This window comes from Microtus oregoni, unplaced genomic scaffold, assembly GCF_018167655.1.
Source record: "Microtus oregoni isolate MIOR12 unplaced genomic scaffold, Mior012 000055F_ref0000237, whole genome shotgun sequence".
Classification (NCBI taxonomy): Eukaryota; Metazoa; Chordata; class Mammalia; order Rodentia; family Cricetidae; genus Microtus; species Microtus oregoni.
In genome coordinates this window covers 11254408-11272393 of record NW_024543831.1, presented here as the reverse complement: position 1 = coordinate 11272393, position 17986 = coordinate 11254408, and the positions used below count along the sequence as shown (strand labels likewise).

At 39.0% G+C, this 17986-nt stretch overlaps 1 protein-coding gene across 4 annotated transcripts in view; it reads left to right on the top strand.

The window, feature by feature from the left end:
* Positions 1-17986, top strand: part of Dmxl2 (Dmx like 2) — a 122147-nt gene that overhangs the window by 92792 nt on the left and 11369 nt on the right. For 2 of the 4 annotated variants that reach the window (XM_041638393.1, XM_041638392.1), the window contains exons 28-36: positions 1978-2226; positions 6199-6377; positions 10010-10140; positions 11043-11128; positions 11899-12100; positions 13112-13229; positions 14853-14915; positions 15723-15809; positions 15890-16011. In XM_041638393.1, the coding sequence (XP_041494327.1) occupies positions 1978-2226; positions 6199-6377; positions 10010-10140; positions 11043-11128; positions 11899-12100; positions 13112-13229; positions 14853-14915; positions 15723-15809; positions 15890-16011 (1237 nt within the window). The remainder of the gene's footprint in view (positions 1-1977; positions 2227-6198; positions 6378-10009; positions 10141-11042; positions 11129-11898; positions 12101-13111; positions 13230-14852; positions 14916-15722; positions 15810-15889; positions 16012-17986) is intronic. The other 2 variants (XM_041638391.1, XM_041638389.1) reach the window with 1 other exon arrangement.

Sequence of the window (17986 nt, the reverse complement as noted above, 5' to 3'; positions counted from 1 at the left end):
CTAAGGGTTGGCCTATCAAATGGGTCTAGGCAGTTTCTTTATTAATAAGAAATCACTCCCACATCAAAAGGCATTCTTTTATAAGCTGCCTTGGTCATGGTGTCTCTTCACACAATAGAACAGTGACTAAAATAACATCTCTTTTACTTTTTTTTTTAAAGAGAAGGTCTTATTGTATAGCTCTAGCTGACTTTGAACTTACAGTGGTCCTCCTGTTTCTGGAATTGCAGGCATGCACCACCACACCTGGCTTCCTTGTTTATTTTCTATGTGTGTGTAGCTAAGGGTATTTTTTCTCAAATATTTGGGGTTTGCTTTTAGGCTAAATACTATTTTCTATTTAAAAATTTCAGTGTATTTTTATATAAGAACAGATTTTCTCAGCTATAAGCAGGATGGTTAGCAAATTTAACATCTCAATGCTGATAGCAGATATAGCGGATTGTTGTCTACTTGAAACCTTGCCAGATTTCACCATCGCCACCTTGGAGCCTTTTTCATGGCCAAGCTAACCTTAGCTATGATAATCCTATTAGTCTCCTTGAATGATGACTGAAGTCTCTTCTTTTTCCATGCCCTCCTCTCTTCTCTTCCTCTTGCCCTCCCTTTCCTTCCTCCCTCACTTCCATTTTTTCTTTGTTCCATTGTTACTTTTTGAGGGTTTTGGTACAGTCTTGCTAGGCATCATAGCTAAGTTGGGTCTCTTGCCTGAGTGTGTACCGCTGCTGTGTCTGGACTCAGGTGAGTACCGCTGTGTACCGCTGCTGTGTCTGGACTCAGTGAGTGTGTACCGCTGCTGTGTCTGTACTCAGTGAGTGTGTACCGCTGCTGTGCCTGGACTCAGGTGAGTACCGCTGTGTACTGCTGCTGTGTCTGAACTCAATGAGTGTGTACCGCTGCTGTGTCTGGACTCAGTGAGTGTGTACCGCTGCTGTGTCTGAACTCAATGAGTGTGTACCGCTGCTGTGTCTGGACTCAGGTGAGTACCGCTGTGTACCGCTGCTGTGTCTGAACTCAATGAGTGTGTACCGCTGCTGTGTCTGGACTCAGTGAGTGTGTACCGCTGCTGTGTCTGAACTCAATGAGTGTGTACTGCTGCTGTGTCTGGACTCAGGTGTTTCGAGAGAGAAATCATGAAAAAATATGCCCTTTTCATTGTTCAAGTGTCATCTGCTGTTAGCTGTTGTTACTTGTTATTAACTTGATTGCTTGATAAGGTGTTTTTGTCAGTTTTCCTTTATAAAGTTATTGCTTTTCTTCCTTCATAATTAATTAGTAACACTTGAAATAACAGAATATGCAGTTTTAGCATGCAGTGCTGATTGCTGTTTAAGCCAGAAAGATTGTGGAGTGACTCTATGGGGACTTCCTAATCCTATTCTCCTTCACCAGTGTCTTAGGGCTTTAATGCCAGAAGAGTCACCATGACATAGCAACTCTTACAATAAGTGAAAACATTTCATTGGGGCTGGCTTACAGGTCAGAGGTTTAGTCCATTATTGTGATGACAGGAAGTATGGCGGCATGCAGGCAGACATGGTGCTGGAGAGGTAGCTGAGAGTTCTACACCCAGAATAGCAAGCGACAGGAAGAGAACACAACACTGGGCCTGGCATGGACTTCTGAACCCTAAGAGTCCACTCCCAGTGATAAACTTCCTCCAAAAGGCCACACCTTCTAAGAGTGCCATTTCTTATGAGTCTGCAGGGCCATTTTCATTCAAACTACCATGGCTATGAAGTTGGAATTCTGCTGTAAGGAAGAGTTTTCCTTTCTTCTCTGTAGTCTATAACTGACCTGTTTTATGGCTATAATCTATCATGCAATAGATTATAATTCATTTTTCCTAATTATTTTGATACTTATAAAAATGCTGTTTTATAGAGAATAGGTACTTAATTTAAACTGCAAATATGTGTGCCTTTTTTCTTTTTGTACATTGTACTGATTTTTTTATGATATTCTATGCTGTTACAGGTGTGAGCTCACTTATTAATCTCTTGAGTTCTGCCCAAGATGAAGACCAGCCAAAATTGAATGTTCTGTTGTGTGAAGCTGTTGTTGCTGTTTACTTAAGTTTACTGATACATGCACTTGCCACAAATTCCTCCAACGAATTGTTTCGGCTTGCAGCCCACCCATTAAATAATCGAATGTGGGCTGCTGTTTTTGGAGGGGGCGTGAAACTTGTTGTGAAGCCTCGGAGACAATCAGAAAGTATTGCAGGTAAGATAAATATGATACAAATTTGTATATAAGTAACTTCCAAAGTTACAGTAAGATTTTGAATGTCTTAGCTATTTACCTTAAGAATGTAGTAGGTTTTTTTTTTTAGGAAAATAAATAGCTAAAATTAGAATAAAGCTAGAATTTTTTTCCTTTCTTGTTATAGAAGTAATATTTTTGTTGTTGGAAAACCAGTACATGTTTGAAGAGAATAAGAAACAGCAATAAAGGTAACAGTAAGGGAGGGACAGTGTAGAGAAAATGAGGTCATTAAAGATGTGAGGAAGGGCCAGCGGTGGAGGCACACGCCTTTAATCTCAGCACTGGGGGGGTGGGGGCAGAGGTATGCGGATCTCTGTGAGCTCGAGGCCAGCCTGGTCTACAAGAGCTAGTTCCAGGATAGGCTCCAAAGCTACAGAGAAACCCTCAAAAAAAAAAAAAAAAAAGAAAAAAAGAAAGAAAAAGAAAACAAAAGCTGTATGGAAGTCCCCAGCACTGTTTGCAGTTGGCCTCAGATTAAATTTATAGTTATGTAAATACAGTTTTAAAAATTCCAGGTGTGTGGCCGGGCGGTGGTAGCACAGGCCTTTAATTCCAAGAGAGGTGGAGGCAGGCAGATTTTGTGAGTTTAAGGGCAACCTGGTCTACAAAGTGAGTTTTAGGACAATCAGGGCTACACAGAGAAACCCTGTCTTGACTAAAACTGAAAAAAACAAACAAACAAAAAACCATGTGTGTGTGTGTGTGTGTGTGTGTGTGTGTGTATTTTCTTTATTATGGTCAGGAATATATTTTTATCCCACTTTTTAAGCTCGTGGGGTAAGGGGAGGGAAGTTTTTTCCTTAAAACGTAGAAAGCACCGTAATTCATCTACAGAAAAGGAATGTTATATTACAGACAAGGAACAAGTCTCATGAAGAGTTTAAATGACTCATTTTCACCTCTGTCCTAAGGCCCATGTTTAGTTCAGGTGTGGTGAGGGATGTGATCTCACCAGCTCCTGTTGCTTCCACCCTTCTTTAGTCCTACATAATTGCAGCACATTTTAAATTTAAAAATTTTTCTCCTAAATCACATTTTTTGTTTGTTTATGGTAGATATGAGATACTTCCTGTCAGTGCTGAGGAGCTGTGCTTTGTGCCCATTAAGCAAGCGTTCGCCCACTGAGCTTCCCTTTCCTACTTGTGTTAATGCGTTCCATTAAGTCGTCCAGGTTTCAGACTTCTGAGAGTGCCTTCATCTTAGTATCCACTCATTCCCCAAATGTGCTATCTTTTGGAGACTGTTCTAGTCTGGAGTGTGAGAAGATCAAGACAAACAGGGGCAGTACGAAGAGAATGGTGAGGAGGGGTTAGGACCGCTTTAGTGAGGTGGTGAGGAGGTGTGTTTCTGATCAGGTTACATTTGCAGTGGATCCCTAGGGAGGTCTGCGATTCCACCATCTAGATGTCCAGACACTCTGGGCAGATGGAAGGAACAGTGAGCAAAGGAAAGACCGAATTTCCTTTCTAAGAAGCCATCAGAGTTCTGATCAATGGGAGAGTGGAGGAGGGTTTTGTGAATCATGATATAGACTTGAGTTTCTGCTCTATGGAAAGAGAGAGAGTGATGGAGGATTTTAAGTAGTGATAGACTTAGGTTTTCTTCACTCTCGCTACTTTGTGGAGAATCAGCTATGCAGCAGAATAAAAGTAGGGGTCCTGGGAAGGATGCTTTGATAATTGTGGGCTACCATCAAGTATAAGTGGATAAATAACCCATGCCTATGCAAGCCAACTTAATTAAACTCATTGGCTTGTACACACATAAACAAAAAGGTGTGGTCATGCATGCCTTTAATCCCATCACTTGGGAGTCAGAGGCAGGTGTATCTATGTTCCTGAGACCATTTTAGATATTAATAGTGAGCTCCATACCAGCCAGAGCTACATAGTGAGCCCTTGTCAAAAAAAAAAAGGCATGAAGCAGAAGAGGAGAATTAGCAGAGTGGGAGGTGGTCAAAAACAGTCATGGAGGGTGAATTCATCTCACTGCATTATATACATGTTCAAAAGTGTATTCATAATGAAACTCATTGGTGGGGCTAGAGAGATGGATCAGCAGTTAAGAGCACTGGCTGCTCTTCTAGAGGACCTGGGTTCAATTTCCAGCACCCACATGGCAGCTCACAGCTGTCTGTAATTCCTGTTCTAGGGGATCTGACACCTTCATACAGACATACATGAACGCAAAACACCAATGCATGTGAAATAAAATAAAAATTAAAAAAAATCTTAAAAAAAGAAGCCCATTAGAATATGTAGTACATGATTATGGATAAAACTAAGTAGGTGAATAGTGTGATATTTACACCCAGTAGAGGGTTTCTCAGCCTAAAACAGAATGAACTACTAATATATACTGTAATGTACATGAATCTAGAAACTTAGGTCAAAAGAAACCAGGCATACAGAGCACATGTTATTAACTCTGCCTGTGCGACATGTCTAGAGTGGACACCTGTGGGCCTGTGGGTCCACCTGTGATGATACTGCATTTGAACTGCATTTAAGTGGGCACTGTACAGCATTATAAACGGAGGAGACACCAGTGAGTTGTATACTTTTTCTTTTCTTTGGTTTTTCAATACAGGGTTTCCCTGTGTAGCTCTGACTGTCCTGGAGCTCACCTCGTAAACCAGGATGGCCTTGAACTCACAGATATTCCCCTGTCTCTGCTTCCCAAGTGCTGGGATTGAAAGTATATGACGTCACTGCCCAGCTCTGTTTTACCTTAGGTTTATAGATTTATAAAATAATACAAGGAGGTTAAAGTTGGTAATATTCTGGATGTGCTTTGAAAAATATGGCTGTTTGGACTTGTTCTGTTTGTGGCTCTTCCATATCCAATTAGTTCTTAAATTACTATGATATTTCTTTATGTACAATTCTTCCTCTGGTGTGTACCATTTACCATACTCGTTCATATCTTTCTCACACCATCTTCTACTTCCCTCTTAATGAACCAAGCAAAGTGTTCCTCACATGGGACTAGCTTAAGAAGCTTTAGTGAGACCTGCCCATAAGGTGAGCACCTCGTATCAGGTCCACAGACTGGCTCTGGTCTGATTCTACAAGTTGGCCTTGTTAAGACTCTCCTGATAGCTCTTGTCTACATAAGTGCTTTACCCCTCATTTACATAGTCTCCTTTGACCATTTATTCTGGTTGCTTTTTCTCCTTTCCTTTGTGCTTCTGCTATTTTAAAAAGATACTCTGTATACCCTTATACTCTACATGTTCTTGAAACAGTTTTGTTTTTTCATTGTTTTGTTTGTTTGTTTGTTGTTTGTTTTTTGAGTCAGGGTGTCTCACTGTGTCTCTGACTGTCCTGAATTTCATTAGGCAAGGCTAGCCTTGAATTTAGAGATCTTCCTGCCTCTGGCTCCCAAGTGCTAGGACTAAAAGTGTGCTCCACTACACCCAGATCTTGAATCAGTTCTTGAACACATAGTCATTCACTCGGTCACTCTTGTAAATACTTACAGAGTATGCCATTTCTTTAATGCATCTTTAAAAATAATTGTGTGTGTGTGTGTGTGTGCACGCACACATGTACCTGACTGCAAGTGCCCGTAGAGCCCAGAAGTGTGGTCAGATCCCCAGGAGCTAAACGTATGTATAGTTGTGAGCTGCCTGAAATTGGTCTGGGAACCAAATTTGGGGCCTCTGTGAGAGTAGTACTCTTAACTGCTAAGCCATATCTCTGGCTCCTCTTAATGCATCTTAAGGGATTTACTTAAGCCAATAGTCTGTATAGCAAGTAACTTCATTGGATGATGTCCCCCTGCTTCTTTGCCATGACTCTTGCCATGGAATATTGATACATTGTAACCAGGAAAGTTTAAAATTAGTCTAGAATATTGCATGGCAAGAGGAGGAGCAGAAGAAAGGTTAAGTCTATAAACTAATACTGACCTTTAAATTTCATTCAGCACCTCCTGTTCCTTCTGAAGACATAGATAAACACCGAAGGAGATTTAACATGAGAATGCTGGTCCCTGGAAGGCCTGTAAAAGATGCTACCCCACCACCAGTGCCTGCAGAAAGACCATCTTACAGAGAAAAATTTATTCCTCCAGAACTTAGTATGTGGGATTACTTTGTTGCAAAGGTAAGGAGTATGAAGTGTGCAGACTTTAAATGTGTCTGTTTTATTGACTCTCGAATATGTGTCACATCCAAATGATTGATGGAAGAGCTTTTGGTTCAGTCACCTCAGTTTAGAAATTTAATCTCTCAAGTCCAGAAACCAAATAAGTAGTCCTAGAAAATTTAGCAATATCAAATGACAATAGATGAGAATAGTCCAAGAAAATTTAGTGATTATCAAATGACAATAGATGAAAAGAATTAAAGTCATGTGGGTCTTAGGTAAAAACTGGAAGTCAGTTTATTAACATATTACAGACTCATCTTTTTAAGTTGATGGGGATTCTTGTTTATTCTGTAGTCTTCTCCTGTTATCAGCAGTTATTGATGGGGATTCTTGTTTATTCTGTAGTCTTCTCCTGTTATCAGCAGTTATCTTGATCAGCATGAATTCGAGGATTAATCAGGCTGTGGTGAGGTCCCATGACATCTTTATTTCTCCAAGCGGAGAAGACTTGTATAAAGATCAGCGTACTCATGGTGATACCTACGCTGTTAGCCTGTCTCATACAGTATTGGTGCATGCAAATATGACACTTGCTGGATTTCCTCTTTTGTATGAACTAACACTGTAGTCACCTTGTTGTTCATGCCAATAAGACCTCATAGTGTTTTGTTTGCTTGTCTGTTTTATTTTTATTTTTGAGACAGGGTCTCACAGTGTATCCCTGACTGTCCTGGAATTCACTATGTATACCAGGCTGGCCTTGAACTCAGAAATCCTTCTGCCTCTGCCTTCTGAGAGCTGGGATTAAAGGCATGCACCACCACCTTCTGGGTTACTGAAGCATTGAACCTCCTGTTTCTTTATATACTATGTTGCTCTTAGAAATAGCTTTTGAAACATTGCTATCTTAGAAATTTGGATTATTTAGTGGTCTGCAAAGTATGCCCCAGAGTAGCAGCTCTGAGAAATGCAGGCCCTGGGACCCCACCTTTTCAATTAAAGACTTCTCCTTGCCATCTCTAAAGCCTTTTGCATCATTACTGTTAACAGTGACAACTTGTAAATGGTAATATGCCGACCTATTTCCATTTTAGGATGTTTTCTCATGACTAATATAAGGTTATGAAAATTTAGAAAATGCAAAAACATACTAAGAAAAAAATATGCCAGGAAATGGCACGTCTGTATTTCCACTCAAAATGTAGGAGCAGGAAATAGCAAATTTGAGACTGGCTTTGTGTTTCACTTTTTAAAGTTAACATTATAAGGCAAACAATTTTTATAACATTAAAAAACATATAGCTAGCTAGGTGTGGTGGTGCATACCTTTAATCCTAGCACTCCCGAGGCAAGTGGATCTCTGAGTTTGAGACTAGCCTGGCCCGCATAGCTGGTTCCAACCAGTCAGGGATACATAGTGAGACCTTTTCTCAAGAAAGAAAGAAAAGAAAAGAAAGCTATAAAATTATCATTAAAAATTTTCTGTTATGGAAGCTTCAAATATATACAAAAGAAAAAATAATTTCTAAATCCTTATCTATCACCTAGTTTCAAAAATTGTCAACTTGCTGGACAATTATTTTATTTTACCTTTGTTTACCATTGATTGGTTAGAAGCAAATGTAGAACTCATGAAATTTCATTCATAAATGTTTTCATAAGTGTTTTCGGACACAGGGTCTTGCTGTGTAGCCTTGTGTAGACTACTTTGAACTTGCCTCAATCTTCCTGTCCCCACCTCATAAATCCTCAAATTATAGGTATGTCCCCTCATACCTGGACAGTATTTAATTTTTACAATGAATTTTGGAGCTTTCTATGCTAGCCAGGATACCTGAGTTAACTTCCTAGAGTTTGCATGGAGAGGAAGGAAAGATCCATCTTCACACACTGTCCTCTGACTATGACAGGCACGCATACAAATGATAATTTTTTAAAAGCTGCTTGATAAATGGCTCTGGAGGATGGCGGCAGGATGGCTTATTGGGACAAGGCACTTGCTGCTAAATGGTGGCCAAATTCAAGCCTTAGTACCCACGCGGTGGGAGGAGAGAGCTCCTTTAGTTGTCCTTTGACTTGTCTTGTGTGTTGTAGTCCACATGTGCCCACACACATGCATACACCCACATAAAATAAATACATAAATTTTTTATTTTATTTTATTGGCTTTCTGAGACAGGGTTTCTCTGCAGCTTTGGAACCTGTCATGGAACTAGCTCCTGTAAACCACGCTGGCCTCAAACTCAAAGAGATCTGCCTGCTTCTGCCTCCTGAGTGCTGGATTAAAGGCATGTGCCACCACAGCCTGGAGGCTTTTGAGGGGGGGGGGTTGGTAAAGAGTGCTTTAAAACTAGATTTGGTGGCATATAGCTGTAATCCCTGCACTGGTACTAGGAATGTGGGCACAAGGAGGTGCCAGTTTAAAATCAGCCTGTGCTGTCCTTAGAAAACAGACAGGCAGCAACAGTCAAAGAGCAGATTTTTTTTTTAAAGGCATATGTCACCACACACAGCTTTTAAAGACAATTATGTGTATAGATGTTTTGTCTGCATGTGTGGCTGTTAGCACATACATGTAGTGTCTAAGGAGGCCAGAAGAAGGTGTCAAATCTATTGGAAATGACATTGCAGGTAGTTGTGAGCCACTATGTGGGTGCTGGGAATCAAACCCAGATTCTCTAGGAGAGCAGCTTGTAGTTTTAACCACTGAGCCACCTCTCCAGACCAAAAAGAGCATATTTTGAAAAGAATCACACTAGCATTATTTTAAATGGCATCAAGTATCCATCATGTACACTCTTTCTTTGTATCTTAAATGTTTTTATATAGTTGACTTTGAAAGTTAGGGTCCAAAATAAGATTCATACATTGCATTTTGCTGCTATGTCTTAGTCTTTGTCTTTGGTTGTGGTGGGGATCTTATGTGATCTATCTAGTTTTTTTCGAGATGAGTGGGTCATAGGATGTGGCAATGGGGTACTCCTCCAGTGATACTATCTAGAGGGATGCCAAAAATGTATTAGTAGTTCCATCTTTATAACTACCAGTGTAGGAAGGAAAGGAAGTCCTTGACTGGCACCTGCATAGAGGTGTGATGGAGAAGTAAGATAAGAGAGGAATCAGAGAGAAGTAAAATTGGAGCCCTTCAAACAGGAAATGATTCTATCCTTCCAGAAGCAGGCATAAGTTAATAGGGTGGCTTAACATTATAAGACCTGTGTAGAAAGCCAGGGAAATGCAGAGCAGGGGACATTTTGCAATGCCCAAAGCCCAAAGGAAAACCAAAGTCCTAAAAACATACCTGGGCTCTGACCTGTATGTGGAGGAAAGAGACACAAGAGAAGAAAAAACAAAGAATTCTTCCTTAGGTGTTAATTCTCTTGTCTGTGTAGAATTGAGTGAGGCTCAGACTCATCTTCCTTTAGACAGTTCTGTTGAATCTCAGATATTTTCCCCCTGATAATTATGACTTTTGTAAATCTCGAACCTGTTAAAGAAAGTTTTGCTTAGATTGGCACCATTTAATGTATTCAGTTTTATATCAGAGTTAAACCGTATGTTGAAATACTGTAGAAATGTTTAAGTGTTTTAATATTTAATATGTTGTGAAATTGCATATTTACCAATGGCTTTGCCTTTTGTTGCAGCCATTTCTTCCTCTATCTGATAGTGGTGTCATCTATGACTCTGATGAAAGTGTTCACAGTGATGATGAAGATGACGATGCCTTTTTTTCAGACACACAAATACAGGAACACCAAGATCCTAATTCCTATAGGTAAACAAGCCTCCTATCCCCTTTTGACCTTCTTTTGCAGAAAAATTTGATATTATTTGTAACTATATGTAGCTGGATGAGGTAACTCACACCTTTAATCCAAGCAGAGGTAGGCAGAGAACTCTCTGTGAATTCTAGACCAGCCTGGTCTACAAAACAACCAAGCAAACAATAATCCAAAAATTAAAAATAAAAAATTGAGACAGAGTTTATTTAAGTTTTTCTGGCTGATCTAGAACTTGCTGTGTAGACCAGGCTGGTCTCAAACTCCATCTGCCTTGGCCTCCTGAGTGCTATATTAAAGTCACTTGACACCATGCTGGCTTTCAGTTTTGTTTTTGAATAAATTAATAAAATTACCATGAATTTATATTGAAAGTGATATATATATATATAAAAGTGATATTTTAGGAGTTATCTTTCAGTTAAGTTTCTAGATAGTTTCCATGAAAATTATAAAACTAACATGTAATTGAGAAAAAATATAACATGACTTTAGAACTTCATCAATAAATGATATACTACTAAACTTTTTGTGACTGTATGAGAAATATTTTTCTACTTAGGTAATTTTCTTTTATTCTAAGTGTGATACATTGTTAAAGTTTCCTCCCTTCCTTCCACTTTGTAGATCAAGGTGGACTTGAACTCACAGAGATCCACTTGTCTCTGCCTTCCAAGTGTTGGAATCAAAGGTGTGCGCCACCACACTGTGCCTAAAGTTTTATTTTTCAAAGACTATAAATAAGCCATTTTTTGTGTAATAAAAGTCAGAGACTGCTTTTCTGAGTTGAGATTGGGCCAAACAGTTGATAGGAGCTTCGCTGCTCTTTTCCTGCAATTCTGTTTCTAGGGTGATAAGTAGTTTGTTTATTTTGTTTTGTTTTTCTCTTCCCAAACAGCTGGGCTCTTCTACATCTGACAATGGTTAAACTGGCACTTCACAATATAAAGAATTTCTTCCCTATTGCTGGACTGGAATTTTCTGGTGAGTTTGGAATTTGAAAGGTGTCTCAGTTAGAGTTTCTATTGCTGTGAAGAGACACCATGACCACAGCAACTCTGATAAAGGAAAACATTTCATTGGAACTGGCTCACAGTTTCAGAGGTTCAGTCTGTTATCATCATGATGAGAAGCATGGCAACATGCAGGCAGACATGGTGCTGGGAAGGAATTGAGTCTTCTACAACTAGATCCCAGGCAGCAAAAGTGAACTGAGCTTCTGAGACCTCAAAACCCACCACCCCCTACTTACATACTTCCTCCAAGAAAGCCACACCTACTCCCAATGCCACACCTCCTAATAGTGCCTCTCCCTGTGGACCAAATATTCAAACACATGAGTCTGTGGGGGCCATTCCTATTCAAACCACCACAGAAGTCAGTGCTGTTAAATATAATAAATTGCTATTAAGTTAATATTCAAAATCTGTATAGAAGAACATTTAATATTTTAAAAATATTGCATTTCCTATTTTGCAGTCTTCTATTGCAGGCTCCAGTCTGTGTTTTGAATTTGATATAAGAACTGCAGTCTGCCTAGAAGACTGAAAGAATGAGAATCTAGACCAGGAAAGCTGGGCATTTTTATTTTTCTTCGCTTGTTTTAGTGCTTTCCATTTTGTTGAAAGCATGAAGATTAAAACTAATAATAGTCTTACAAGATTTATGTGTTCAGATCTGCTTATTTTCAGGAGATTGGCTCTAAGAGTTCAGATTTTGCAGATGTCTAGTGACCTGATTTTCTCATCTTCTAGAGCTCCCTGTGACATCACCACTAGGAATTGCTGTCATTAAAAACTTAGAGAACTGGGAACAGACTCTGCAGGAGAAAATGGATCACTTTGAAGGTCCACCCCCTAACTATGTCAACACATACCCAGCTGACCTCTCAGTGGGAGCTGGGCCAGCTATTCTTCGAAATAAAGCAATGCTGGAGCCTGAGAATACTCCATTCAAGTAAGAAATTTCTTAGAATCCTGATGATAGTATAGCTTGGTTTAACTCTTCTAAGAAACAATTTGACAGAGTATGTCAGTAGCCTTCAGAATAGTTTTTACAATGAAACTGCAGCCAGGGTTCAGCAGTGTTTTATAGCTGCATTACTTTTGCTTTTTGCTTTGTTTTCTTGTTTGTTTTAGACAGAATTTTTCTGTGTAACAGCATAGACTCTTCTGGAACTCACTTTGTAGACCAGACTAGCCTCAAACTCATAGAGATCTGCTTGCCTCTGTCTCCCAAGTGCTGGAATTTAAGGCTTGTGCCACTATTCCCGGCAATATGTTACTTTTGTAGTTGGGAAAAAGGTCATTTACTATCTGTGTGTTTCTTACTCTTCGGGGAGATTTGATAATAATCTACATTGTAATCAGTGTTACTGACTTTTCTGTGAATAATTAATTAAAAGCAAAACGAAGGTTTTAATGTTATTTTGATGCCCTACCTACCTACCTCAACCCTTTTGGTGAGCGTCATGACTTCAAAAAATTATTTTTGACTAACACATAAAAATATAAAAATTATATTTTCATAGGTTTATATGTGATATATTAACATATATATATATATACAATATATAATATTTAAATTGGATTAAATTTATATGTCTGTATGCTTTGTTTTAAAGGAACCAGCCATGTTTAGCAGTAGTATTCACAAGATGATATACTTACACAATTGGAAATACTATCTGTTTTTTTATATTCATCTGTGTGCTTTTACTATCTGGAAAGCCTAGAATATAATTAAAAACAAACACCAATGAGCAGTGAGTCACTTGATACTTATCTCCCCTAGTTTATTCAGTGCCACTGGAAAATTGACTACTCCATCAAGTGATTATATTCAGGAAAATCTAAAATTAAGAGGGAAGTAAATCTTTGAACACACTTGGAGGATTTGAAGCAAATGTCTGCAAAAGCTGTGTTTTCTCTGAGCTGATTGGTTGTCAACCATTTGTCCATTTGATAGATCTCGGGATGCTTCTGCACTGCCAGTCAAGCGACTCTGGCATTTCCTTGTCAAACAGGAAGTTCTTCAGGAGACATTTATTAGATACATTTTCACAAAGAAGAGAAAGCAAAGTGAGGTATTCTGAGATTAATTTTTTTTCTGTTGTAGTTTTTCTTTGGTCTCTCTCTCTCTTTTTAACATATCTGATTTTTAATATTTGACTTATTTTGAAAATGTATTTTCGGATGGGTTATTCTCTGTTATTTTTAGACATTCTGAGGAGTAGCCAAAGCGTATCAAGCTTCAGTGAGCTTTTATAAAACTTAGCATCTCCATCTCATAGCCATGAAACAGTGCAAGTTCCATGGCAGAGCAAGAGGGAGGGTAAACATGTTCAACAGTTCAGAACACTCACTACTGTTTCAGAGGACCTGAGTTCTGTTCCTAGCTCCAGCTCTGGCAGCTCACAACTGCCTCTACCTCCAGCTCAAGGGGACATGACACTGTCTCTGGCCTCTGTGGTCACCCACACATGTGTGGTATATACACACTATACATACATACATACAAATAAAAATTTTAAAAACAAAACTGATATGTTGACTAATTCTAAAACATTTGAAATTTTTGGCATAAGAAGGTAGCTTTATTCATCAAATCGGTTAAAGAAAAAATATTTCACAAATCAAGCTTTTGTCAAATTAATAAATATGACAGACCAGGTAGTTGACTTAGCAAGCTGATTTTTCAGTTGTTGACTTTCACTGGGTTAACCCTTCTCAGGAGGGTCAGAGAATCTGAATGGACTGTTAGGCTGAAATTGTCTCATCAGGACTACTGAGGAGAAGTTTCAGGCTCTGATCGTGTCTTCTGGGGTTCCCACAGTAGATGTATATTTCCAGTTGTACCTCCCTTACTACTTGTCAATCAGGGCTCAAGCAAGTATACTTTTTTTCCCCTGTATCCTGTTCTCTTAAACATTTATTTACAAGGAGAATAATCTTCTGGTTATGCGATTACTCAGGGTTGTTAAAAAGTAAAAATGAAACAGTGAAAACAAAAGGTGCTTTTCTAACAGTGTGAAGCCATGGGTTCAGTCTTTAGAACCTTAAAAATATAAAAATAAATGGAGGGGGCAGAAAGTAATGTCATAAGTGGGAAGATGGTTCAGGCAGTAAATTGCTTCCCGTGCAAGTATAAGGACACGGGTTAGGTTCCCCAGCACCCATATAGAAGTCGCTCAAGTGTGGTACAGCTGTACTCCCAGAACTGAGAGGCAGAAACAGGTGGATCCAGGAAGTTTGCTGGCTGGTAATTGATGAGCTCCAGATTCAATGAGAGGCCCTGTTTCAAAAAATAAGGTGGAGAAGGCCTGAGGAAGACACTGCGTATTGAATTCTGGCCTCTCTGTGACCTCCTGCACATATATCAGTATATACACGTATACAACACAAAATTAAAAGAAGTAGGTCTTATTTTTAGAGATTATAGTTTGGAGAATTTTAAGTTATTATATAAATTGTATACAAATAATAAATTTTTATTTTGAAATAGTTTTTAGGTTTTCATGTGTATATGATAGAATTAACTAATTATGTTGTTTTAATTTGTTTATCTGATACTTTGTTTTATCCAATTTAATTTTTGAAGTCAGTTTTGTCATCTCTTATGATAACTATTCTAGCTTGAAATTTTTCATTTTCTTTATGGTTTGTTTTATGCATGTGTTTTGTGTTTGTGACGGTGTGGTGTTCTGTAGTCTGTAGAAGAACATGTGGAGCAGGTCAAACACAACTCCGTAGCAGAAGATTGCCATATCAAGGTAGTCTCCCGTGCGCTCGCTGTCTGCCACTCACTTCTTCAGGTTCTGGGTGCTAACCCTAATCTCTATGCTAACCACGACCTCCCAGCTGAGGAAGATAACTTGCTGCTCATCCCTCCTTTAGCGGAGGACAGGAAACACCCTGTGTCTAGCTCTGCTCTGTTCAGCCGTAGATTCTTCTTTCTTGTTCTCATCTCCACTTCTGTCACATGTTTGAGCTGTTTTTAAACCCAGCTGGACGTTCTTCTTGACTCTCCTGCTCTACTTCTCCCTTGTCTCTGATTCTCCGGATGCCTCCCCACCTCTTCTGACAAGTCTTCATTCCTTCTCCCTCATCTTCCTAGGTTCTCTCTGTTCCATTTCCCAGCCCTTCGTGTATCTCGTGTCTCTCCTTTGACTTTCTATGACTCTGTCCTTCACCCATACCGCTCTTCTCTCTCTCTCTCTCTCTCTCTCTCTCTCTCTCTCTCTCTCTGTCTCTCTTCCTCTCTCTCTCTCAGACACTTTTTTCAGAATATTTGTGCATTTTTGGAAGAACTAAAATATATAAATTGTGAAAAATTTTGGCCATCTTTTGTAGTCATTACTCTGCACTCACAATGGGACTCTACATAATTGGGGTGTTTGATTACAGAGCATCAGAAGCATGAGACCAGATTTCCCAAACTAATTCCCAGCGCACTAATGCTCCCTCACTCTCTCTTCCTGCTGCTGCTACATTTTCTTCTGACTGAGCTGTAATCCTGTGGGATTTCATATCTGTGTAGAGTCACACAGCAACAACTAACCCTCAGCAATGTTTTGTAGGTCGAAGCTGATCTGGGCTATCCAGGAGGGAAGGCAAAAGTCATTCATAAGGAATCTGACATGATCATGGCGTTTTCTATTAATAAGGTAAACATTGTAGCCATTATAAACAATGTGGTGACTTTTGGTGAAATTGCCCAAATCATTGTTCTCTCTTTGCTTTTTAGGCAAACTGTAATGAAATTGTTTTGGCTTCAACACATGATGTTCAGGAACTTGATGTCACTTCTCTGCTGGCCTGTCAATCATATATATGGATTGGAGAAGAATATGATAGAGAATCTAAAAGGTACGTCTCATGGTTGATTATAAATACCATTGTCTTCAGCCAGTGCCTGCTAAATTGTTGGGAAGAGAAAGATGTTACCTCTCTTCAGTTGTGCAAGAAACAAACATAATAGTTTTAGTTGACAATAGAAGTTTTTTACTTATATCAAAATTTATAAACTACTCATAGCTTTCCCATTAAACTTTTTATAGTATTTAAACCAGAATAGGTTTAAAACTGCCACTTTGATATTTAACCCCAAGGCAATGTCAGGAGTTACATGGTAGTTGGTAAATTTAACCCCAAGGCAATGTCAGGAGTTACATGGTAATTGGTAAATTTAGCCCATCTGGGTAATGAAAGGAGAAAATAGAATGTATACATTTATAGACTAATTGATGAGTTGGTCTCATTAATTCTACAGTGTTACAGATAAAAATATCATCAACTTTAGTTGTCATCCAAAGAGTTTTGCAGCACTATTTTTTTTAAATTTTAGGCTTCCTAGATGTTTGTCTTTTGTGTTGCATTTCTTCAGTCAGGAATTTTGTGTCGTAGGACGGTACTCTAGGAGCTGCTTTCCATGTACATCCTTTTGTTAGTTTAACCAGGCTTTAATCAAGGTTTAGAGTGATTGAACCATTTAATATAGTATATTGTGCCATAAACAACTTCCATTCATGCTTTTATATGATGAAATTAATATTTTAAGATTTTTTTCTTTTTTGTTTTTGGATTTTTTGAGACAGGGTCTCAGTTGCCCTGGCTAACCTACAGCTTACCATGTAGCTGAGCGAGACCTTGAACTCCTGGTCTCTACCTTTTACTTTCCAAGTAGTGGGACCACAGGCCTTAAGAAAAACTTTAAGAATCTTTAAAATGGTATTTCTTATTTCCTTAAAAGTATAATTTGGGGGGCTGGAGAGATGGCTCAGAGGGTAAGAGCATTGCCTGCTCTTCCAAAGGTCTTGAGTTCAATTCCCAGCAACCACACATGGTGGCTCACAACCATCTGTAATGAGGTCTGGTGCCCTCTTCTGGCCTGCAGGTATACACGCAGACAGAATATTGTATACATAATAAATAAATAAATAAATTTTTTTTTTATAAAAAGTATAATTTGGGGTTAGGGCAATAGCTTAGAGCCCCTGTTTAGCATTCAAGAGTCTTGAGCTCAGTTGCTCCTGGGATGGGAAGGCAGGGATAGTTGGACATGGTGGTTTGTATCTGACACTTGGGAGAGTCAGGTACAAAAGAATCTAAAGTTCAAGGCCAGTCTAGGCTACAAAGCAAGACCTTGTCTAAAAACAAGCAAATAAAGGATGGAAAGAGCTTTAAAGGGTTTGCTGCATAATCATGAGGACCTGAATCTGGATCTCCAGGACCCATCTACAATCTGAGTAGCAAGTATCTGAAATACCAGCACCGGCAAAACGTTGAGAGGTAGGTTCCAGCAGCTCATTGGCAGAAACAGTGAGCTCCAGTTTAGGGAGAGACCCTGTCTCAAAAGAATATGGTGGAGAGCAGTCGAGGAAGGCACCTGACTTCAGCCTTTCACTTCCAAGGGTCCGTGCAGCTGGAAACACATACCACACATACAAAAAGAACAAAAAACAAACAAAAAAGAAACCAAGCAAATAAATGGAAAATAAAATAATTTGATATATGGGTTACCTGTATGAAAGAGATCACTTAATATTATGTTTACTCAAAATCGATGCTAAATACTTTTTAAAAAGTTTTTATTATACATAATAGGTTTCATTATGGTATTCTCATACATATACATAATATATTGATCATATTACTACTGGCCTCTTTGTCTTTCTCTGTTCCCAGCTGATCCTCTTTCATCTTCTCAGCTAGCTTCCCTTCTCTTTTTGTGTCTTTTGTGGGTGTGTTTGTGACCCCATGGATTTCATTACGGTTGTTTATAGGACTGTAGGACTTCCCCAGTGCTATACCCCTGAAGGAAGTGTCTCTCCCTGCTCTGTCA